This window comes from Solea senegalensis, linkage group LG17 (genome assembly GCF_019176455.1).
Source record: "Solea senegalensis isolate Sse05_10M linkage group LG17, IFAPA_SoseM_1, whole genome shotgun sequence".
NCBI lineage: Eukaryota > Metazoa > Chordata > Actinopteri > Pleuronectiformes > Soleidae > Solea > Solea senegalensis.
Genome location: NC_058037.1, coordinates 7846456 through 7871549, shown reverse-complemented (window position 1 = coordinate 7871549; position 25094 = coordinate 7846456). Strand labels below are relative to the sequence as shown.

At 41.4% G+C, this 25094-nt stretch overlaps 3 protein-coding genes across 7 annotated transcripts in view; 2 read left to right on the top strand and 1 right to left on the bottom strand.

Annotated features, from left to right (window-relative positions):
• Positions 1-3009: 3009 nt before the first annotated feature.
• Positions 3010-6160, bottom strand: rhov (ras homolog family member V). Its single transcript, XM_044048499.1, has 3 exons — positions 5832-6160; positions 5314-5372; positions 3010-4933 (listed from the first exon to the last, which is right to left on the bottom strand). The coding sequence occupies exons 1-3, from the start codon at positions 6034-6036 to the stop codon at positions 4487-4489; spliced, it is 711 nt and encodes a 236-aa protein (XP_043904434.1). The 5' UTR covers positions 6037-6160; the 3' UTR covers positions 3010-4486.
• Positions 6161-7076: 916 nt separating this feature from the next.
• vps18 (VPS18 core subunit of CORVET and HOPS complexes) lies at positions 7077-11809 on the top strand. The gene is made up of 9 exons (XM_044049762.1): positions 7077-7495; positions 7591-7732; positions 7896-7987; positions 8204-8454; positions 8616-8969; positions 9076-10338; positions 10482-10691; positions 10775-11011; positions 11110-11809. Exons 1-9 carry the CDS (start codon positions 7402-7404, stop codon positions 11404-11406), a joined length of 2940 nt encoding a protein of 979 aa, XP_043905697.1. The 5' UTR covers positions 7077-7401; the 3' UTR covers positions 11407-11809.
• A 672-nt stretch (positions 11810-12481) lies between these two features.
• The window catches only part of ino80 (INO80 complex ATPase subunit), a 38511-nt gene continuing 25898 nt past the window's right edge, over positions 12482-25094 (top strand). Inside the window, exons 1-25 of one of the 5 annotated variants that reach the window (XM_044048832.1) lie at positions 12482-12657; positions 13909-13973; positions 14365-14556; positions 14820-14971; positions 15129-15196; positions 15370-15516; positions 15633-15753; positions 15845-16050; positions 16161-16214; positions 16365-16568; positions 16702-16906; positions 17246-17313; positions 17396-17617; positions 18111-18191; positions 18636-18731; positions 19507-19566; positions 19666-19808; positions 20210-20294; positions 20390-20507; positions 20704-20789; positions 22552-22719; positions 23268-23401; positions 23724-23791; positions 23958-24051; positions 24760-24976. In XM_044048832.1, the coding sequence (XP_043904767.1) occupies positions 14405-14556; positions 14820-14971; positions 15129-15196; positions 15370-15516; positions 15633-15753; positions 15845-16050; positions 16161-16214; positions 16365-16568; positions 16702-16906; positions 17246-17313; positions 17396-17617; positions 18111-18191; positions 18636-18731; positions 19507-19566; positions 19666-19808; positions 20210-20294; positions 20390-20507; positions 20704-20789; positions 22552-22719; positions 23268-23401; positions 23724-23791; positions 23958-24051; positions 24760-24976 (2949 nt within the window). In that variant the 5' untranslated portion in view covers positions 12482-12657; positions 13909-13973; positions 14365-14404. Of the gene's footprint in view, positions 12789-13908; positions 13974-14364; positions 14557-14819; positions 14978-15128; positions 15197-15369; positions 15517-15632; positions 15754-15844; positions 16051-16160; positions 16215-16364; positions 16569-16701; positions 16907-17245; positions 17314-17395; positions 17618-18110; positions 18192-18635; positions 18732-19506; positions 19567-19665; positions 19809-20209; positions 20295-20389; positions 20508-20703; positions 20790-22551; positions 22720-23267; positions 23402-23723; positions 23792-23957; positions 24052-24759; positions 24977-25094 lie in introns of all 5 variants that reach the window. The other 4 variants (XM_044048829.1, XM_044048831.1, XM_044048834.1 and 1 more) reach the window with 4 other exon arrangements.

Below are 25094 nucleotides of genomic sequence, written 5' to 3'. Positions count from 1 at the left end.
TTGAAACTTTGGAAAGATCCAGTGCTGTGAAATTGAGCAATTGTACAATCTTTTTGACTTTATTACTGTAGTGTGCAAAATCACATTTCAGTGGCTCACGCATGTGATGGTCTAGTAGGAGTTCACATATTGTACTGATTGTTGTTGATGAGTCTTTTCCATTTATATGAGGAGCTACAGAGGCCACCATTTTGGACCACAATGGACAAACTAAACATCTTTTGATTATAACTGGCTACAAAGGTAAATGAAGGGTGAGGTGAGGCGAGGGATATTTAGCTGCAACATGATAAATGTTGCTTATTTGTACACACTGTGCCTTTAAAACTCAGTTAGAGCAAAGCCACCCAATCATAATGACACACGCATCCGTCACCATTTCTCAGAAACACACAGGCAGCAGGTAAAGGTGGAAGTACAACAATAACAACAACAATGTGTGAAAAAGACACTGCGAGTCATGCCAAGTCTCCCCTTAAGCATAACTGCCAATGCGGATGACCCAGGAGCAGCAGCAGTGAGCCAATCGGCTTTCCACTCGTACAGGCAGACCTGTCGGTGCACCTGCTGATTCCCAGGCCTCTTTGCCAATCTTCGACTACAGTGAAACCCAGCAAGAGTGAAACTGGCCGGGAGCCAGAGGAAGAGCTGATTGACTACTCATGACACAATTGTTAGGTGCAGGGGATCCTGGGAGGAGGGTCAGCCCTAATAGACAAGAAAAAAAAGATGACTAACCCTGAGAAGAGACGGAAAGGAGGAGGAGAAGGAGAAGAAACAGTTCACTGAACTCCTGGGAACCTGAAACCGGTTCAACTTGGCCTTCCCGATTGCTCAATGAGTGTACGATGACTGCACACACTGTGCAACTGTCTGTGTTTACATCATGTGAGAGTGTGTAACCACCTTCACGCTGCGGAATAATATTTATCATATTTGACGGGTTTTTCCCATACCAACATGAAGCATCTGTGTTTTTCTTTTGAATAAAGATTGGAAAATTGTCATAGATAAGACGTGATCTTTCATGTGCGTTTGACAAAGGTGCGTCATGGCTGGTTTTGACCCTGCACTGCTGCTCCCTTTGAAGCTGCTAATAACCATAGAGTTCCTGTCTGACCTTCTTCATCCTTTACTCTTCTGCAAAACAAAGAGAGATAGGGTGGAAAGCAAGACGAACTTTATCAAAGACAGCATTCGCATTTTAAAGTGTTCCTTTGATATGTGCCACTGTTAACCACTTTGGTCTGCAAAGAATTGTTAAAAAATTATATTATTTGGTGGGAAATCTGCATCATTAATTCAACAAAATGACCAAACCACTACTCTTCTTTTCACTTTGTACTCTTATTGTAAAATTTACAAATACTTTAAATGTGTTTTATTGTGATTTTAGGTGTAAGGTTTTAGGTCTTGTTCTTAGTGTAATCAGTGTTGTTTTGTCGTCTGTAATTGATGAGCCAAAGACAATTTTCCACCTTGGTGGACAATAGACCTATTCTATTCTATTCTATTCTATTCTATTCTATTCTATTCTATTCTTAATAGTCTCAGCTGAAACCTGAGATTTGTCTTAACTTTAATGGATATTCAAGTGATCAACCTGGTGTTACTCTGAAAACTTGGTCAGATCACTCATTTTTTGTTTCTTGGTGACTTCTTGTCAGTTTAATTTATTCTATTTTGCTAGTATTAACTTGGTAAATACAAACTTTGTCACGAGAACAGCTAAAAACCTGTAATCACCACAGTGAATACATTATCAACTACAGTTTTTAACGGTCACCATGTGTTACCAAATATTATCTAGTACTATTCATTTGTCTCCCAACCTAATTAATGATTAGTCTAACACTCGCTTTCCCTTTAGCTCTGTTTAGGTCTCCACCAGGAATATACTTACCTGGTCTATATGTTCACAAGACAACCGTTCACAAGTCTCTTATTAGAAATGTTTTGAGCTCTTTTAGTTGACAAAAAAAGAAAGGCCTCAAAAACTAAAAGAGAGATGCTAAAACATACTGAATCAAATTGAGGGGGAGTTATTTGTAACGCTCATAGTAATTTAATCTGTAGTTAAAATATTGATTGGAGCAGCTTTTGAATTTAAATCCCTCCCTTGTTGACCACTAATCAAACCTGGCAAACAAATGGCAATGGCTGGTGTTAACTTCTTCCCTTATGTGCACATCAAAGGTCATGATGAGTCCACTTGTGTCAGATGACAAAACTCGTAACCGTGCCATAAAAGGTCACTGGGCTGAGACGCAGGATGTCCTGCTTTAACCCATCGATAAAAGCCGTACAAACAGAACCATGACACGTGGTTGCATGATGGACGGCACACTGACTGATGGCAAACACATTGCTGGTGCATTGGGGTGTTTTTAAGCCTCCTATTCATCTGTGACTCACCCACCCTGCACCGAACAAATGCACTGCAGAGCCGTTGCATCCACAACTGTTTTATAGCCTCCCTGTCATGTTCACCCCAGTTTGTTGTTTAAGTATTGTCTGTCTGTACAGTACATTTTCCTCTGAAAATGGAATAATAGTAATGTGCTGATTCCATTGTTGTATTAAATCAGCACAAAGCAGATTTTTGTGAACAAGTGATTCCATCTCCTCTGAATGTCTCTCTGTTCCTTTCAAAGAAGACACAGTGATCAGTCACAGTATGGCACCGCCAGACCCCATCAATGGTCATGTGGATTGCATTAGAATTGGTTGACCTATGGCACAGCTGGAGACCTGAGGCTACTTATCATATCCTTCAACAGGGACCTGGTTCAGGAAAAGAACCTGGTGTGCTGATGAGGATTATTCAGACTCCCCGGAGTGAACAGTTCTTTGCTGAGTTTTAATAGTTTTGGTGGCCCCTTAAACAAGACCCCAACCACCCTGAATATTAAGTAACTTACAATCAGACATAAATCAGTGATTATTATGGTGCAAATTGTGTCAAACGTGCAAAAATGTTTATCTCAAAATACACATGACAAAAGAAAGTATCATTTGCATTTCATTTATTTGCATCACATCACTCCGACACGTAAAAGAACACACAGGTTAGAGAGAGGGAGACGCTATAAGGCATTAGTGGTGTAAACAGATGCAATTTAAATCCATGTTTTGTCTAATCAGAAACATGACAAATAAACTGTTTTAACAAACAGAATAGAATATACATTAAAATGACTTCCACAAGAAGCATAGTAAAGTCCAGCAACATACCGTATATATACTTGTATATCAACCACATATCATTGTATGTATGATAGTTGTAATTGTCACAGGTAAAAAAGAGTTTGTTTTTTAAAAGTGCACAGCATACACTGACATTCACCCGGAGGCTGTTGAGCATCACCTACCTCTGCACACACTGGGCTTTTCAGGAGATAAGGAGTGTATTGAACATGTAAACAAAGAGGGGCATATATAAAAGAGCCAGGCTGATGGAAGTGGGAGGATCTACAGGGTGGAAGTCAAGACTCCTGCAGTGCTTGCTTTTACAGATGCAGATGAAGAGTTACGAGAACAAAAAGGCATGGGTTACTGCTGCCATGCAAGCTTTCACATCAGACAGAGGGATTTTAAAACGAGTTCCTGTGCTCAGCAGAAGATTTAAAGGAAACACATTTGTCACAAACAAAATCCTCCCACTCGGCTTCTATTTCCTTAATCGCGACATCGGTTTGATAAAATTCCATTAGAGATGCAGGTCTTGGTGATCGCATTGGCGTTACAGCCAGAAAATAACCAGCCAGGAGAGAGCTGTCACACACAGGTCAGAACGCGGCACCATGCTCTGCAACCTGAACTTGCAGCTGCTGCATATATAAAAAAAGAAAAGCTGGTGCAACCAGACAGCAAGAATACAACAGAGCGGCAGCTAACGCCCATCTGCTCAAATATGGCCCTTACTCTTTCTGTTTCTCTCCAACTTACAGTAAAAGGCTGCAGTTGGTGGCAAAGCTTGACATGCAAATCCAAAGCATTTACATGAGAGCCTGGCTTTTCTCTCTCTCTCTGCGTCTCATCGAGTAAATCTGATTTTTTTTCACTTCCTTTCAAGTCTCACTTCACTGCCCTTTTTCTTTTACATGTGTCAACAATGATACATACAAATTAAATCATCAGACAATATTTTATTATACACATAGATGACGTATATTCTGCCTTTAAATATATTGTAAACAAAGCTGCTTTCCTTAAGTCCACCTGACGGATCACGAACTGAGATCCTGGATAAGAATGACCCAGAATCCTCTGCTGTCCCCACTGATATTTGTGTCTATGCTGCTGACTGTGAACCATCCCTTGTATCTGCACCATTTGGCATCCCACAAATCGAATAAAAAGCCAAACACTGCACAGAGAAAGATGCTAAACTAACCACAAATAGAACCTGTAGCATCAAGTGAAAGTAAAGAACTTAAATAAGTTAATTTTGCCCACAACCCATAGGGTTAACGGTCAACATAGTTCAGATGAAGCAGAAGAACTTCTTCCAGCTGCACCTAGAAAACGCTTTGGTGCGCCTGTCAGAGAACCTCCTCTTCTTTGTCTTGCGAGTTTTGCTTTTGATGGCGGCAAAGATGGCCGCATCAAACGCCTCCTTTAAGTTCTTTTGGGTGAGTGAGGAGCACTCGATGTAGTCTGCAGCCCTGATCTTCTCTGCCATGCTTCGGGCCCGCGAGTTCAGAATGGGCTTGACATTCGATTGGTCCAGGTTAATGAGAACATTCACATCAAGTAAAAGGTCCGACTGTGTCCCAACGAGGATGATGGGTGAGGACGGGTTGTAGGCGCGGATCTCTGGGACCCACTTCTTGGTGATGTTGTGAAAAGAGGTGGGGTTGACCATGCTGAAGCACAGGAGGAAGACATCTGCATGGGCATAGGAGAGAGCTCTGAACTCATCAAACTCCTCCTGATGGGAAAATTAAGACAGAAAGCATGAGTTAGTGTCACTATCACGCTCTGGACAAAAGATGGATGAGGACCGAGAGAAAGTCACTGACTCACTGAAACCTCTTTCATTCTTAAGTATGGTGAAACCTTATGCATCACGTTTTAGATTGAGCAAGTGTATGACACATGAGACACCTCAATAATCAACTTCCTAAACAACAATTCAACAAAACTACATAATGTAATAAGAGGGATGTTTGGCAATAAATGACAGAATAATAATGCAGTTGGTTGTAGTTGTCATCTGAAATACTGCATTTCTGTCCCCTTCTTATTAAACACTACAATTTGACTTCTAGGAAATAGATGGTAATGGTAACTTAATTATTATTGTCTTACCTGTCCAGCAGTGTCCAGGAGCTGAACTTTGACCGGAGATCCTTCGACTTGGACCTGACCTGTTAAAAAGCAGAGACACAAATCAGTTAGTTTGAAACTCACTGTCAAACAAGTTATGTAAGTTATGGCACACAGAGAAGTTTAAGTTAAGTTTCAGTTTAGCAGATGATAGTCTCTAATCTAATATGGGTTTTATTTTGTTTTTGGTTTTTTTGGAGTGGAGGTAGGGTGAACAGTTCCAAAATAACAATCAATATTCGAATGTGTTATAACAATTTTGAGTGCACACTTTGAATAATATATGAAACAGGAAAAAAAACAAAAACAAAACTTTTGTTGATGGAGGTTTGGCAGTAGGTGACAGAACATTTAAACTATAAACCATACTTCAGTGGAAACTGAATAAGCTCCACACTAACCCAGCAGACTGATACTCCAGACTCAGTATTTTCCTTGATAAAAAACAGAACCTGGAAAATGTGATAATGGAAAAGAGTAGAACATATGTTGTGACTCACCGGAGAAGACATCGAAGCCTGTCTGCTTGTACTCTGAGGGGTAACCGTTGGAGGTGTAGCTGACGACCATGCTCGTCTTCCCGACGGCTCCGTCTCCGACCAGCATACAGCTGATGACCCCGGGCTCCAGCTCGTCCTCCCGGGTCAAGCCGCAGGCCGAAGGCACTCGGGATTCGTGGTAGAAGTAATCCATGTGAGGTGGCATATTAAACTCCAGACTGCAGACTCTCCTCCTACTCCCTGTCTGCACCGAGAGCTGAAACTATACACTGCAAGTCAGCTGAGAGCTGTTACCTCCGTCTCTGTCTCACATACCTTCAGACTGTCTGACTGCTTCAACTCTGACTGACGGGACACATGTGGGGGCGGGGCCTTTGTGCTCAAACTGGTTGTGATTTGCATAGACACGCCCACGCGAAACGTCTCCAGAAAGCTAGTTATTAAAACAATAAAATGAATTCAAAGAACTTGACTTTTTTTTTAAGGCACCCGGAGCAGTTGTACATGTTTACAAACTGTATTTACATAGGTGCAAGTGGCAATGGGAAGTACGTACATGGAGACAATGTGAAAGCAGCTGTCAAATAGAATAGATGAGTAAAAATCTAATTTTTCAAATCAAAATATTTTCATATGGTTTTCATATAAGCTCTTTTCTGCTAGGCCCCGAGAAGTCAATAACAGAACAAAGTAAACGAACAAATACATTTTAAAAAAGTGTAAGACTATAATACAATGTGTTTACTGTGAGGCACACAACTAGTACAACTGTACTACCTAATTTCAGGCAATACCTGAAAACAAAGTATTTTCTCTGTCTTTTCTCTGTTTCTCTGTCTTATTTTCATTTATTTATTGTGATTATTATTATTATTCGTCTTCTTCTTATTATTATTATAATAGTGTATTCATTATATTAATTAATTATATATGTTTATAATACACATACAACATGATGTAGAAATAATTGTGCAGATTCTCATTTATCCAGGACAAGTTATACAAGTTCTTGAATCAGTAGCAACTGGACTTTTTGGGGATTTATTGGAGTATTATTATAATATGTATTTATCAAGTAGTATTAAATGTAATGTTATTAAGTATCTATTCTGTTCATTTTATCAAAGCATAGCTGACTGCAGTACTATGCACCGCAATAGGATTGTGCATAAGGTTTTTCTTATTACTGGGCAAATTGCTCCCCCTAGTGACAAAGTCAGGGCACTGCATTGAATATGATCACATGATTCCGGGTGTCACCTGATTATCCAGTCCTGTGTGGTGCAGGCGGAAGCTAAGCTAGCTGTTATGATAGCACGAGTTGGTTGAAATCGCCTATATTTTCATATTTATTGTGGAGCGTCAGAAATATTCTACACATCACACGTCAGCAAAGGCTCACGCAGCGACAGGAAATAATGCGGCGGTGGGTGAACGGGAGGAAGCTGTGACATGATAGCTAGCTTTTTTGTAGCCATGTCGTCTCTGAATTGACTCGTCACTGTCCTGTTTATGTGGAGATCATTTATTTACTGGTACTAAAATAAGGCGAATTAAGGTCATTTCAACTATGGCTTCCATTCTCGACGAGTACGAGGACTCGCAAAACATAAGGCAGCAGCACAGCCGTTTGTCAAGCACCAACATCGGAATAGCACACTCAGGTAGATCGCATTTGAAGATGATTAATGTTTAATAACAGATGGACACACTTTTAAAAAATTGTTTGTATTCATATGAGCGTTTTCTCTCATTGCAGGCTTTGTGAATGTGAGGCTTGAAGAAGAGAAGCCGATATTCAACAAGCAGAGGATCGATTTTACTCCACCAGAGAAAATAAACCATCTTGCAGTTTGCAACAGTCAGCTGTGCATGAGTCTGGGGAAGGACACCCTGCTGAGGCAAATAACACACTGTCAATCAACACTGCCTTAGTGGTCACTAGTGTCTTGATTGTGTCAATTTGGATTAATGGCTGCTCTACACTGATTAATTATCAAAGTTGTTTATTGAAGCATTGTCATTGCTTCTGATACTGATGTATTTATGTTCTTTTGTATGCAGGATTGACTTGGCCAAGCCAGATCAGCCCAATCAGATTGAATTAGGAAGGAAAGATGACAGTAAAGTGCACAGACTCTTCCTGGACCCCACTGGTGAGAAAATACACAATGTGTATTCTGATTTGACTTTACAAACTACAAACACAGCTACACATTACCAGCCATTAAGGATATGCCTAGTATTGCTTAGTGTGTTTTTAATATATAGCATGCCTCAGACTATAGCAGCACTGCATTGATCTGGTATTTCATGGTTGTGACTGACTAACAGCTGGAGCCCTGTCCCTCCTCCATGTTATCCCACTGCAGGCTCCCATGTGCTGATCAGCCTGAGCTCCTGTGAGTGTCTGTACCTCAACAGGAACACACAGAAGGCACGCAGCTTGTCCCGCTGGAGAGGCCATCTCATAGAGAGCGTTGGCTGGAACAAGGTGCTGGGCAATGAGACCAACACAGGGCCCATCTTAGTTGGCACCAGTCAAGGCATCATTTTTGAGGCTGAGATCTCCGCAAGTGAGGGCAGCCTGTTCAACACCAATCCAGACCAATACTTCAGACAGGTCTGTCTGATTATCTGACAGTAAACTACTTTGCCATTATAATGTACATTTTAATATATATTACAGGGCTAATATTGTGTCTACATTACTTTACTAACGGCACATAATGTTGATCTACATATCTTATTTTGTGCTTAATAATATCACTTTTCTCGTGACAGGTCCACTGTCTGGAGGAGGACGGGAAACCAGCACCCGTCTGCTGTCTGGAGATAGAGCGTGGCCTGGAGAGCAAGTACTTTATCATCGCCACCACCCGCAAACGCCTGTTCCAGTTTGTGGGTAAGGTGGCCGAGGGGACAGAGCAGCAAGGCTTCAGCACTATATTCAACCAGAACCAGGACCTGTTGCCCAGTTTCCAGGAGTTTCCAGCCAACATGGGCTACAGTGAGATCACGTTCTACACCTCAAAGCTTCGGACCTCCCCTAAGGCGTTTGCCTGGATGATGGGTAATGGAGTTCTTTACGGTCAGCTGGACTACGTGAGGCCTGATTCCCTGCTCAGTGATGTGCAGGTAAATGTCTCTATGTGTGTGGAGGAGGGGGAGAATGTTCACTTATCTTAATAATGTTTAGTTCTGCCTTCTTGTGATTTCACATTCTTTTCCATGTTTCAAAAAGGTATGGGAGTACACGCCGGACATTGATATTAGCCTCAACAAGCCCATCTCCATTGTGCTGACACAGTTCCACTTCCTGTTGTTGCTTCATGACCGAGTCAAGGCCATCTGCACCCTGAATGGGCAGGTGGTTTATGAGGATGTGTTCCCAGATAAATTTGGCTCCCTTAAGAAGATGATCAAGGACCCAGTCGGGGGGTTGGTATGGATCTACACTGAGCAGGCAGTCTTCCGATATCAAATCCAGCGTGAGGCCAGGGATGTGTGGCAGATGTACATGAGCATGAATAAATTTGATCTGGCAAAGGAGTACTGCCGTGACCGGCCTGAGTGCATGGATATGGTCCTGGCTAAGGAGGCTGAGCACTGCTTCCAGAATAAACGATACCTGGAGAGTGCCAAGTGCTATGCGTTGACACAGAACTATTTTGAAGAGATAGCACTCAAGTTCATCGAAGCCAAACAGGAAGAAGCCTTAAAAGAATTCTTACTGAAGAAGCTAAATAATTTGAAAATGAGTGAGAGAACACAGATCACCCTGCTGGTCACCTGGCTAACCGAGCTCTACCTGAACCGTCTTGGCCAGCTGGAGAGTGATGGTAACACCATCATCTTCCAGGAGACCCGTGAAGAGTTCCGCAACTTCCTCAGTAGCTCGAAGCACAAGGAGTGCCTTTTCAACAATCGCAGCACCATCTATGACCTGCTGGCCAGCCACGGCAATGTGGATGACATGGTGTACTTCTCCGTTGTCATGCAGGACTACGAAAGAGTGATATCCCACTACTGCCAACACGATGACTTCAGCGCTGCTCTTGGGGTGCTCTCCAAGCACTGTGATGAGAGGCTTTTTTACAAGTTTTCCCCCGTCCTCATGCAACATATTCCCAAAAATGTGGTGGATGCATGGATTCAGATGGGCAAGAAGCTGGATCCAAAGAAGCTCATTCCAGCTCTGATGAACTACAGTCAGATGGGCAGCACCCAGCAGATCAGTGAAACCATCCGCTACATGGAGTTCTGTGTGTATGAGCTTAATGTGACAGAGGAGGCAATCCATAACTACCTGCTGTCACTTTATGCCAAATATAAGCCTGCCTCTCTGCTGTTGTATCTGGAGCAGGCAGGCACACACGCCTCAGAGATACACTACGACCTGAAGTATGCTCTCAGGCTGTGTGCTGAACATGGCTACCTCAAGGAATGTGTCCTGGTCTATAGGATAATGGAACTGTATGAGGAGGCAGTAGATCTCGCTTTAAAAGTAAGTGGTGCCCATTGTTGGGTCAGTGTGTAGATAAAATAAAACATATTCCAGTCATTCAAGTATGGAGTCTGCTTGCCCAGTCATATTTAATTTTAAAGTTACTCATTGCCACCAATGTGTGATGTATTTATTATCTCTAGGTAGATGTGGACTTGGCCAAGTCATGTGCTGACCTGCCCGAGGAGGATGAGGAACTGAGGAAGAAGCTTTGGCTGAAGATTGCCCGGCATGTTGTGCAAGAAGAGAAAGATGTAAAGAAAGCCATGAACTGCCTGTCCAGCTGCAATCTACTCAAGATTGAAGACATACTGCCCTTCTTCCCAGACTTTGTCACCATTGACCACTTCAAGGTTTGTTACATAGTATTTACTCTCATGTGTTTTGAGTAAAGTAAGCAATGTACGTCATTTTTCTATTCACCTTTGTGTCTCAGGAGGCCATCTGCAGCTCCCTGGAGGAGTATAACCAGCACATTGATGAGCTGAAGCAGGAAATGGAGGAAGCTACAGAAAGTGCCAAACGAATAAGAGAAGACATCCAAGAAATGAGGAACAAATATGGTGTAGTGGATTCCCAAGAAAAGTGTGCTGCCTGTGACTTCCCGTTGCTCAACAGACCCTTCTATTTATTCCTTTGTGGACACATGTTCCACAATGACTGCCTGTTTCAGGTATCCTTTTAGAAAATCAAACAAATTCATACATTTCTGAACATCTTCAGCGTAGTCATGGTTTCCAATCACATATGACTTGTTTTGTTTTTTTCCAGGAAGTCACCCCTCACCTGTCTGCCTACAAGCAGAGTCGCCTGGAGGAGCTACAGAAAAAGCTTGCCGCAACCACACAATCCTCCAAGTCACGCCACCGTCCAGTCCCCAAGGATGAGGGTGATACTTCCAGTCTGGGAAAGGGCAATGCTGGCACAAGCCGGGAGCAGATAAAATCAGACATTGATGACATCATTGCAACTGAGTGCGTGTACTGTGGCGAACTAATGATCAAATCTATTGACAAGCCATTCATTGATCCACAGAAATTTGAGGAGGAGAAATCCAGCTGGCTATGAATTGGGGATTCATCTTCTCCCAGTAGGATGTACACCTATGTCAGCCCACACTGTCTGTGTGTCGGTGAAACTGCATCATCCATATGACAGGCCTATGATGAATGTGCTTGCTGTTGAAAACTGTGTGTGCTTCATTTGCTCTATACAGAATACATCTTTTTTGTTGGTAGTATTTGAAGCAGACTTTGAGACCTTTGCACTTTGTATGGGAGCATTGACATTGAGTGATGATCCGAAATAATGTGGTGATGTCTAACAGTGCCAGAGATGTACAGTACGTAGACGTGCCTGAACCTCTGAATATGATGGTTGAAAATGATTCAAATGTAACTGCACTATACGTTTACTAACTGCATTAGCTTATGCACTTGTTTGGTCGATTAAAGCATAACATCCATTTGAACAATTTTGTATGTTATGTGTGTGTCATCTTGATTTCAACATCATTGTTTTACAGTACACTGTTCATTGCACACTTTATGCTTCATATTAACAACTGTTATTTCATATATGCGCTGAGTTCAGCTCATTAAAGCTTGACCATACTGAATGAGTAAATATTAGGACTGTTTTTAGTGGAATTAATTTAAAATATTTTTTTACTTAGTTGTACTGGTGGGACATGAATAAGACCACATATCTTATTTTACATGGTTTGGCATCAAGCTTAAGTATAACAGGAGGATTTGAGTGATAACACACAATATGTGCAGATCAGTATGTTACTGCAAAATAACTTGACAGCCATTTTAACAATTTCAGAGAAAAACTTTATAGTTCTCACATTTAGTGAGTATTGAACTGCCATAAACGGAGTTCCCTTCTGGTGACGTCAGACGTAGCTCGGTAATCTTCGCAGTGAGCAGACACCACTAATCGAAATCGGAAAATCATCGATACGTTTGTTTTAAGTGTTTCATAACTTTTCAGAATTGTATAAATTATGGGTGCGTACATTGCACAGTTAGCAAAATATGCCGTTTGAATTACTGTCAATGTTGCGTCCCCGTAAACATCGACGAGCGAACGCCCCACTTTCTGCGATTGATTAAAACGCCTGCTCCTTGCTGTACCCTCGCCATGGCGTCGTGTCTCTGCTCTCTCAGTAACAGAAAGTGGCCGCCTCTCTGCTGTTGCTGCCGACTCAAAGCTCACAGACTCGCTTGGTGCCTCAAACCGCCATTTTGGAGTCAGAGAACCGAGAGTCGGCAGCAGCGACGAGAGAGGCGAAAAGGGGGACACGGGGCCCAGGTGAGAGACTCCGTGGTGGTTGTTATGGCGAAGGAGCAATGGGGGAAGATGGCCGGGAGGAAGAAAGAATTAGAACACAGGGATCATTCGTTCACCAGGCAACCGACTACCCGCTCGTGTCCGCATAGAGGGTACGAAAGGCGCGGGCGGCGGGCCTGGCTGTTGCTGTGTCGCAATTGAACAATCCAAGAACTGCAATTAAACCAATATCATTTCTTAATACATTGTTAAGGAAGTGCGGTGGTGGCCTTAAAGAGACAGAGTCGATTTGAATGCTTCATATTAACGGCGTGAGGGTCCGTGTTAGCGAAAACCAGTATTTCATAAGCTAACGTTAATGATGTAAGCTACATAAGATAAGTGCTATCACAGATGGTCCTGTTTCTAAGGCTGGGTGTTGTATCACTTAACAGCGCTTGCTAATATCTGCAGTGTTTACTTGTAGCAGGACTGTGAGTGCAAATCACCACCTTGACCCTTAACTATCATTGATCGCAGGCAATGTAGCTTGTGCTAACAGCTACAACTCGTTAGCCCGAGAGCTTTACCAACCAAGGTTAGCTAGCAAAGCCTGGCTAATGCTAGCGTGGGCTTGTCAGCTAGCCAATAATAACACAACCACACGATGTCGAAGGAAGGCCAACATTATTTCTGAATATATTCGTTTTAATAATAAGACCACAATCTTGCGTGGCTTTAGTTCATGTCACCCCCTAGTTTATTAGAGAGGCTGTGTAGTAATTACATAGGACAAGTGTTGTAGTTCACCTATAAACCTGTAATCGCCACAGCTTTAATACTCAACTTATATTAACATATGGAATATTAATATAATCAAATATACGAAGATTTCAATTGCTCTGACTTCAGTGGCCTGATCTTTTAATACGATATGGAATATATAATGGTACTGAATTAATACATAGTATGTATTAGCACTCATGTCTGTGTGTGTCAGGGAAAGGGATATTAAATTAAAATAAAAAAAGAGGATCAATCTCCAGTTCTTATAAGGGATTATTTTTGCAAACATGAAGCAAACCATTAAAAGCTGATATCACATGCAGTTTAATATTATGTGAATAACATATGTTTTGTGTGTTGCCCTGTTTGAAAATTATGAGAACTCAACATTGAAGTGCTGCACAATAAAACTCCCGGCAGAGCACATAACATGTGAAACACCAGCCCCTCATAAATATGCATTTGTCTTTAAATATCACTGTGTGACTATGATTTCCTTTTTTACAGGGTTTATACCCTTTGTCAGATCATTATTCTTGGAATCAAGTGCAATGATGTACTTAACTGAGAAGGTAGGTACATTATTGAACCATGAGTTGGTACAATTATGCAAGTCAGAAGGTGGCTTGGAATAAATGGTTGTTCTGTTTACTACGAAAACAACTGAGATGTGGGTGGATATAAGGACTCTGGAACCAGGCTGGATGGAGAATATCTCTTGCAACCCAGACTTGACTAGTCAGAATATGATTGGGATTGGGGAAATTAATGCAAAATGCAACTGCTTCTAAGCTTTGTGAAATTTTATTAAGATACTGTAACTCTATTTAGGTAAATGGATGTAAAATTGCCAAACCTTCAAATGCTACCTTTTTAAATAGGTAGCCTTGTCCTGTGCTTGAACTCTGATCTTTAATCAAATGCCCATTACTGTCTATCTTCACTCTGCTTTTCTCTCATCAGTAAAAGTTGCTGCCCTGCTGGGCAGAGGAGTCTGTGTTGCATGGCGTCAGGGCAGGGCGGCCAGCTGGAGGTTGGGGCTTCAGGAACCTCTGTCCTGGCCAAACCTCTCTACCTGCAACGTTTAGAAAGATCACTGAGGTTGGACAGTTTCCTGCGTCAAACTGCTACCATCTTCAACAGAGACATAACCAGGTACTCTCTCAGATTTAATTAATGCATTGTTACAGTACACAATCTAATGTAAGTTCAATTGGGTGTTGCTGTTGAGTGGTCTCATACATATAATTTTGTTTTTACAGTGTTAGAAAGTGAGTTAGTTGGAGCAATATTGATTAAAACTTGAAAATATAATGTTGGCATCACTTATATCCTTGTCTTTTTATGAGACATAAGACAGTAGAACTTTCTCTGAATGCAAACAATGAGTTTATAGCTACACTTTTCTCATTATGTAGTGATGATAGCGATGACAGTGATGGTGCATTGGGGACTGGGCTCTCCCTGGACCACTCAGCACAACATACAGCTTTGACAGTGAAGAGTGAGTCATGTGAACACGGTGATGGATTGGCAGAAAGCAAGACTCTTAATGGAGTTTTGCTACAAGGTAAAGGTAAGATGCATAGAGAAACACTTTGTTAATGTTTCTCCTATATTACTACACAAGTATGTCCTGAGCTGCTGTCATTTATTTTGGCATTGTAGATGTGCTTTATGCTTGTTTTATCTCTGTCTTTTTTTCTGTTTTTTTTAAAACCCCATAGACCAAAAAGCAGATAAAGCAAGCCTCTACAATTTCTCCAAGGTGAAGAAAAACAGGAAATGGCTCAAGGTATGTATAAACATTTCACATCATACAATAGAAATTTAAATAGTATTTAATATTGTGTTGTCCTCCAGGAAGCCAGATTTTTTGAACACTGCATTGTTTTGTTCTCATACTTTCTTTACCTGACTTGCTCCTTTCAACTTCCTTGAACCACATTCTCCCTCTTCCTCCTACAGAGTATCCTGTTGAGTGATGACACCACGGACTCGGACACAGATTCAGATGATTCTGATTTCAGTTTGTCTCGGGAGGAGCTGCACGACATGCTGAGGCTGCATCGCTTTACCAGGCAGCATCAGAGCAAGTTCCACTCTGACCGTGAGGTACACCTGCTCATGAATACAGTGCCAAGAAAGACTTAGATAACACGAAACACATGTTTTTTTTTAATACATCATATATATCTGTATATTTCTGTCCATTTTTATCTGTCCCACAGCTGCACCAGTATCAGTACTACAGCACTGGGCTCTTGTCTACTCATGACCCATTTTATGAGCAACATCGCCATTTACTGGGCCCTAAGAAGAAGAAAATCAAAGATGAGAAGAAATTCAAGGGTAAAGACAAAGCTGAAATCTGTTGGAGACTTGTTCAGATAATTATTGGAAAAAATGTGAATTTGTTTTTTGTGTGACTTTTGTTATTCAGCTAAACTGAAAAAGGTGAAGAAGAAGAAGAAACGGGGTGAGGGAGAGTTTCTGGAAGAGGGGCATCCTTACATCAACAAGGTCTTTGCAAGGTTTTCCCATGATGCTCCGCTGCCTATCGTGAAGAAGAAACATCTGACCATCGAACAGCTGAATGCCCGGAGACGCAAAGCCTGGCTGACCATTGCCAAAAAGGAGATCCCCAAAGTTAGTATGAATGATGTTAATCATAGCTATGGTCATTAATAAATGCTCAGTAATTTTAAGTTTTGGTCAAATGTTCAGTACTTAATATTCTATTTATACTTAAATTGCAGACTTTCAAGCAGAAGACCTCTGCTAAGAACCTGGTGTTGACTAATGCTAAAAAGGTAAGTCAAGTGTATAGAATACTATGAGGTTGGCACTACATTTCAAAGATGTTATGAAAAAACATGATAACCCACTTGACAAAGATCTTGAATGTGAAATATTAGTTCCCAGCTTAATTAAAACCATAACCTCTGTTTTGTTTGTACTAGCTGGCTCACCAATGCATGCGAGAAGTGCGGCGTGCAGCTATCCAGGCTCAGAAGAACTGCAAGGAGACGTTACCTCGAGCTCGACGCCTTACGAAGGAGATGATGCTTTATTGGAAGAAGTATGAGAAAGTGGAGAAAGAGCACAGGAAGAGGGCAGAGAAGGAGGCGCTGGAGCAACGTAAACTGGACGAGGAGATGAGAGAGGTGGGTGGAGCAGAAGTTTTTGTCTTCAGAGGTGTTTCACATGAAACATGAAAATGAAAAATGTGCTCAAACTTGGAATATTCCACTGTGTGAAATGACTGAATAGTAATTTGTGATTTTCTCTGCTTTGCAGGCCAAGCGTCAGCAGCGCAAACTAAATTTCCTCATCACTCAGACGGAGCTGTACGCTCACTTTATGAGTGGTAAAGCCAGCATTGGTGGTCCAGGAGGGGATGCCGCGCAGGAAGAAATTCTTAGAAAGCTTGAAGACACTGGGGCTCAAAGACAGATAGACATTGGAGGGGGCGTAATGGTCAACATGGGACAGGAGGAGTATGGTATGTATGCTCAACTCTGTCATGTTTGATGTGTTTTTGTGGAGCACAATCAATTAGAAATGCAATGTGATGGTTGACAGTTATATGTATTCAGTCCCTCTGTGGGAATGTTAAACAGTTTCCCCTGAACTGTGTTGAGACCCAAAATAAACCCCAACTTTTCCATTTATTTTTTTATGTAAGTCTTTCCACTTCAAGAACTTCTGTCTGTGTTTAATGCCAGTAACTACTGTATATATGAAGGACAGTGTTATTAGTTATTACTACCAGTTACTATCTACTCTTAATCAATGGTTACATACCACAATTTAATTAATCACAAACTACATGTGATTTCAGATAGTGATTACTACAAGTCTCAGGCTCTGAGGAATGCCAAAGAAGCCTACCAGATTCATCAAGCGAGTGTAAGATAATGCACCCAACACACACACATGCACACCCACACACAGTGCTATACTGTCCTAACTGCCAAATCTCTCCCCGTAGACACGAATGTTTGATGAAGAGGCAAAAGACAGTCGCTGCGCGTCCCTGCATGCAGCAGTCGGCTTGTCCTCAGGTGCTGTCTCTGGTTTTGGAGAGAGCTACAGCCTCTCCAACCCATCCATTCATGCCGGTGAAGAGATTCCTCAGCCGACCATCTTCAACGGCAAACTCAAGGGTTACCAGCTCAAAGGCATGAACTGGCTGGCTAACCTCTATGAACAGGTGATGTCCTGAGAATTTCTGTCCCGCCTGGATATCTGTCTTTGATTTATAGGAATAATTTCTGTGACTTTTACTTGTGTCAGTTTTCCTGTTTGAAATTTATGTTTGCTCATTTTGTGGTTCGAGGTAACGGTATCCTGTTCTTGTGGGATTCTTCTTTTCACAGTAGCCATTTTGACATGTGTTGCCAGGAAAAGTACAGGTGTTACCGATCACATGTTCAGGCTCTGTTCAGTCAGGAGAGTAAAACTGAGGAAAATATATGGAACTCAACCATGCAGCCTAATTTGACCTGTCAAATTGTCTTCACTCACACAACCCCTAACATAATAACATCTCTTTAGGCCAGTGTGGCTGCTCAATTTGAAATTCATGAATCAATTAAAGTATTTCTGGTTTTACAGTCATTGTAATATTGACTTCAGCTAATTTTAATATATTTTTTACATGTTAAATGACTTATATTTCATTTTGTTTTCTTTTTTATCCGAAGGGCATCAATGGAATCCTGGCAGATGAGATGGGACTGGGGAAGACAGTCCAGAGTATTGCCCTTTTGGCACACCTAGCAGAGGTGAGAGACAGCAATGGGTCAAAGGGGCTCATGCACCACAAGCCTCCACAGAGTTCTGTGGAATATTCAATTGTCTCTGCTGTTACTGCTGACAACATCTGACATCCATTTTCTCTGTGCACCTGCATCCTTTAAAAAGCCGCCAGTTTCTGGCTGAGCTGTTTGCAGGTGGTGGAACATTTCATTGAATGAGTCAGATAACGTATTTCATTGTTGTGAATGACTGATTTTTGATTTATTTGGTCCCTAAACTCTAAATGGAGAAAAAGTGGAATTTAGGGGAAATGTGAGCCTTTCAGCTCAAACTGTTGCTGACAGGAAGATGCATGTCGTGTTCCTCCAGGGTTTCCTGTCATTGGGTGCTGCAGTGCTTGCACAGGCAACATACAAAGACCAGCTGTTAGAGTGGCTGATGGTGTATTTTTCTTTTCTGTTCCTGCACAGAGAGACAACATCTGGGGTCCATTCCTGATCATTTCCCCTGCGTCCACGCTCAACAACTGGCATCAGGAGTTCACCCGCTTCGTGCCCAAATTCAAGGTGGGAATCTTTTTTTTTGTGCTGCTGAGTGAGCACGCCGGCGGAAACACCTGCAGAAACATGCCTGAAGGAATCATGGTTCCTAATTCTGACCGCTCTCTGGTGCTCATTTACATGAACCCAGTGGTGCTTTGTTGTTGAAAAATGCAGCAAACAGCAATCACACTAAGTATTCACAGATTCTGTAAAAAAATTCAAACTATCCACTATCCAGGAGGGGGCAGTATTGTCTTAGGGCATTTATATCATTGCTTGTGTGGTTGTTGCATTCTCTGCATGCTTTTAGCCTTGAAGTTATTTATCAGGCACATCGACGTGTCAGACACAGAGCACTCAACTATCCCCATTTTGTATGCTTGATTGAAAGTGAATCAATTGCAGCTTATTTTGCTAATGAAGTGTGAAAAGACCCTATTACGTGATTTGAAGATAAGCTTCCTGAACACCCAAAGCAAGGCTGATCTAAAACAATGGGGAAACCAGTTTGTGTTGAGTGAGGTAATGATGTGTAAATCTTTTCACATCACTGTTCAGCATCAACAACTGAAGTGGTGATTCATATGTGAAAGTGGTGCCTAAATGTTCCCTCTACGAACATCACTGTAGCTCTGTTTTTGTAACAATGCTCAGTGTTTTGGAAGAGCTCAGTTTAAATATACCATAGATCAGGTGAAAAAAGTTACACTTGATAGATCATTTTGGCACTGCTGTGTTCCTTATGACAGGCTTGACCCACTTTTATCTGTTTTGTTAATGCTATTGATTTGTCCACTAGGTGTTGCCGTACTGGGGAAACCCTCATGATCGTAAGGTGATTCGGAAATTCTGGAGCCAGGTGAGGATGAGATGATGGTGTAAAAAGGAACATAGAGTTTCTGATGTGTAGTTTTGTTTATAAAGACTGTACTGTCACTTTCTTTCCACTTGTGTACAGAAAACCCTTTACACACAAAATGCTCCATTCCACGTGGTTATCACAAGCTACCAGCTGGTTGTCCAGGACGTCAAGTATTTCCAGAGGGTCAAGTGGCAGTACATGGTGCTGGATGAGGCCCAGGCACTGAAAAGCAGCACCAGGTAAAAGCATCGACATAACAGTTGCCATAAAATGAGTTTCAAGTCTCAGTAAGTCAGTTATTCTTCCTCATAGCTGTTGAACAGCGTGTTTTTGTAACTGGAAATCGATACACAAACATTCTGGAATGCCTGAGAAATGGAATAATTCTCATGCACAACTAAACACATACAGTATGCATCATTTCACGGCAAACATTAGATGGTGGCCAAAGCCTACAAATTTAGTGGGAAAATGCCTTTTAAAGAGATGTGTCCAAAAGTCTGCGTCCACACATGCAAACTATATTTAAGAATGTGAGTAATATGTAGAATTTAAGTACTGTTCAGTTTTTAATGATAAATGCTATCTGAATGCTATAGATCAACGCTTAGTGTTGCTGTTGTGTGTTTTTTTTTTTCAGTGTTCGGTGGAAAATTCTCCTGCAGTTCCAATGTCGAAACAGACTCCTGCTCACAGGGACACCCATCCAGAACACAATGGCTGAGGTGAGCAACATGTGTGTGTGTGTGTGTGTGCGTGTGTGTGTCTACGTGTGTGTATACACAGCTGTTGACAAGTGTGTATTATTACTGTCTCTCAGCTGTGGGCCCTGCTGCACTTCATCATGCCCACACTGTTTGATTCCCATGAAGAGTTCAACGAGTGGTTCTCCAAGGACATCGAAAGCCATGCTGAAAACAAGTCTGCCATCGATGAGAGTGAGTCTTAGCGCTGAGAAAAAAAAATATTCCTCTTGGCTATGTGTTAGTTCTCTCTTGTTTTTCCAACTGACCACACTTATTCATTTCCACCTCATTTTGTGGGGACATTCTACAATTTTCTGCCAGTGCCAGCCTTTTATTCCTGCTCACTGTTCCATGTAACCGTTTGTGTTGTGTGATGTTTGTGTTTCAGACCAACTTTCCAGACTTCACATGATCCTCAAGCCTTTCATGTTGCGCAGGATCAAGAAGGATGTGGAAAACGAGCTCTCAGACAAGGTAGAAGAGCAAACTGCTTTCATTCTCATTGCAGCAAAACAAGCCCTAGATTTTTAACTGCATAAAAGACAAAAATAGTTTTCTTTAAAACTCACGGTCCATTGTCAACCTCCTCTCAAATTTCAGCCGTCTGTATTTAAAATGATCTACACTACAGAGCCTTGTTTTCTTCTTCTCTGGTCGCGATATTTTTGAGCACAGTACAGAGGCTTTTTAGGTTTGATATAGTGCAGCATTTCTGACAGATACCAGCTAGCTGCTCTCTGCTTGCTCTGCTGGCAGCCTGTGAGTTTAACCCTCGTATGACCATGATGGTAATCAGGCCGACTGGATTTATTTTTGATAAAAAAAAATTTCACTGACTGAGCTTCTTCCCCTTTTTTTCAAGATAACTTTCACTTTCAAAATCAGGCAGTTATTTAACCGTTTAGAAATACAGTAGACAGAAGCAGACATTACAAACATGTGACGCATTGGTGAATCTTGTCAGTGATTGGACAGTTGTTCCGCGGAGATCCTGAGGGCTACTGTAATGACAAGTATATGGGCGCAAAGCTCTATCCATCCATCCACTTTTTACCGCTTTATCCTCCACATGAGGGTCGTGCAGTTTGCTGTGCCAATCTCAGCTGACATAGCGGTGTACACCATGGACAGATTGCCAGTCCATAGTTTTTTTTTTAATTTTCTAGATATCACAAACGGTCTAGGAGATATGGTAATGAGAAGTACACACGCCAAATCCTGTCTACGATTACAGCATGGTCACAGAAGGGTTAACTGCTATGAACTGCTTTATTTGGTGGGTGGGGCAAAACACCAAACCAAAACATAAAAAAAAATTCAGCCTGCAAATGAAAATGTGTTTTGTGAATAAATTGAATAGATTGAAGAGACTTATCTTCATTAGTGTTAGACTCTATTGACACATCGTGGTCACACATGGTTTTATTATAATACATTTTTCACATATCGCCCCTTTAAAAATGCAGCATTATACTTTTTCAGCACAAAACTAGCCTCACTTCTCCACTGCACCCGTCTTCCATCTGTCTCTCTCTGCACCTCGTTGACACAGAAAGTGCTGTAACGTGCTGGTGAGTGATGCTTGTGCTGGCAGATCCTCTTGACAGATGTTGGACCCGGGGTCTCTTGCTGTCAGATGCGGTGCACACATACTCACTCTTACGCAGTGGGAGTCTTGACACACAGAGTCAGAGGAATGGCAGTGTTCACCACACCCACACATCTGTCTTTTTCACTTTCCCTCACACCCACATACGTTCCTGCCAGCTTCTCAGGTTTTCTGCTCAGCCGTAGTTGATTTCTCTTATTTAATCCACCTATTAAAACCAATAGGAATTACTGAAGTTTTGAATTGTATGTTGTTCCACTTCACTGTGTTTTTAAGATGTGTGCTTAAAGAATGTGGGGTTAGCTGACCATTGAGTCTGTAGCCATCAATTGAGTTTTGGTTGAGATCATGTGAAAAAAACTGAATGTGGTCTTAAGGAATTGCTACATCATGTTGGCACTGAATCAAAAATGGAACAGTCTGCTCTTGCTGTAGGCTTATTTTATACTTAAATTTAAAAGAATCAGCATTTTTTTCCTTGCCAGGCCAGAATGAGAACATTTTAAATTACTCATTTACTGAAATAATGTAGAAACACTTCAGTGGACGTGAATCCTTTACACAACAAAGACGACAGAATTGATGGCTGTGTTTGTAGTGCTCATTGTTGACCTTTCGTTTGCACAGATTGAGATCCTGACTTACTGCCAGGTGACATCCCGGCAGAGGCTGCTCTACCAGGCCTTGAGGAACAAGATCTCTATCGAGGACCTGCTCCAGTCGTCCATGGGCACAGCCCAGCAGTCTCACAGCACCACCTCTTCCCTCATGAACCTGGTCATGCAGTTCAGGAAGGTAGGAGATTTAACCTGGTTAACTATCCCTTTGCTTAAGTATTCGATATACATACAAACATATTTTCTTTTCTACTGAAAATGTTGAAAAAATCTTGCAAAATTAAAGCAAGTGGGGAAAATACACATATATCCACCTTCTTTATCACATGGACTCCAAATTTCAATGGATTCTTCCATCGGACAGCAACAAAATACATAACCTCCTTGGCAGAGTGTAATGGGATGGTTTGGTATGGTTATAATGGTTTCGTCTATGAAGTTTTGATTATTTTGACAGTTTAAGTAGATCATTTATGACCCTTATTTGTTCAATAATTTGTCATAATATTAATAATAGCAGAATTCTTATAATTTGTAGCCACATTTGGCATTCCAGAGGAATGTTAATCTCCCATTAGTCATGAGGGCACTGCATTTTATTGGTGTGAACAATCCTTCTCTCTTTAACAATGAGTTGGCATGTGTAGAATAAACACAAGAATGAGGAATGCTCATGTTTCTTTGCACATTTTTTGCCAACCACACTCTTTGTATTGTTCTCTGTAGGTGTGTAACCATCCTGACTTGTTTGAGCGCCAAGAGACACGCTCTCCGTTCCACATGTCCATTAAGCCCTACATCATATCCAAGTTTGTCTACCGCCATGGTCTCATCCACGCACAAAACCAGGCCAAAAACAAGTGAGTTATACAGCAGACTTGCACACACACACACACACAGACATTCAGGCAATCTAGGTCTTGAGAAATATGTTCAAGTCCAATTCAAACAAAGAAAGCAAGATTTGTTTTGAGTTGTTGTTGTTAGATTATTTCAAATTGGTCGTCAATTACATTTGTTTTCACACCAACTCTTTTTGCTTATTTGGGACTCACAGAAGGCTATTATCCCAATTATACTTTTCAGAAACATTGTGGGTTTGACTGATCAGATTATATCCTAAGATTTGTCTCTTCCTTATTCTCACATTCAGTTGTGTCTTTCAATCTAAATCTTTCTCAGATTGCTGCAAGTGCTGTTGTCCCCTTTCTCTCCAAACCACATCCAGCAGTCTCTCTTTCACAGAAAAGGTGAGCACAAGTCAAGTCAAGAGCTTGTTATATCATCTGCAAAGAGGATTTCTGTGATTCGACATCGCTTTGACATTCAAAACTTTTCTTTCTTCTGATGTTTTTGTATGTTATTATCACGTTTTGTCTTTTCTTCTCAGTTCATTCTCTATTGTTACTCTCCCAGGTGATGACAAAGGAAGTTGTTTTTCTTTCCTGCGCTTCATTGATGTGTCACCCGCTGAGATGTCCAACCTTATGCTGCAAGGCACCTTAGTGAGGTGGGCTTCATGTTTCAATTTTCAAACCTTATACTGTCTTTGTCTGTGAAAAAAGTTAAAAATAATGACTGTGCGATGTGTTGAAATCAGCCCATTTTTTAATTATACATTAAAACACCCGAATTGAAAGATGTGAATGAGTGCAATGGAAACAGAATTAGTAAATTAAAAAAAAGACATTGAGAAATCATGTAGCTTCAAATGTCCCTCCTATGTCCGCATTTCGTCGTACTGAAAAAATAGCAGAAAGGGTGGATACAGTGGACCAGAGGAGGAATGTGTTGACTAATGAGGAAACCACAACATTCCTCCACACAGCTCAAAAAACAAATATTACTACAATAATGAATTTAAGCCACTCTTCCTTTACTTGATTTACTTCATCAAGTTGCACCTTGTTATCCCTCTGTGGTGACATGGACTTTTGTGCCACCGACTGCTTATTACTGCTTAAGTGAACTCAATATTATTTACTTTGAAACACACATAAGTGTGCATTTTCTTTGAAGAAATCTTTGAATATTCAGTTAAGTTTCTCTTATTGAGACTAAATATGTTTAGCTGCACTTTGCTTAACATATATAGAAGGAGGAGTTCTTATTCTTAATATGATTTTATATCCAGTAATGGCCAGCTTTACATGGTAGTGATGGTAGAATTCCTTTTAAAATGATTTTCTTTAAAGGTTCTCTGTTATATCTCTCACAGATGGTTAGCCCTTTTTCTGTCTCTGAAAGCTGCATACCGGCTCCACTATCAGCGTCTGTTTGGCCTTGAAGAAAAGAGGCACCAGGAAGCCAGAGATGGGGAGGGGGAAAGAGGCTCATTACACCCCAGGATTACGTGTCTGTCTCAAAAGGACCTGATTCTGTGGCTGAACAGACCCACTGCCTTTCCCAACACGCACACCAGTCCTGTCCTCCAGGTGAGAAACACACAAGACTCACTCAGGCTAGAAGCTCTGCACACAAGAGACTCTCAAGCAGCCATATGTGGCACATACTGGTGTGTAGGAGATGGGTGAAACTCCAGAAGGGATGTAT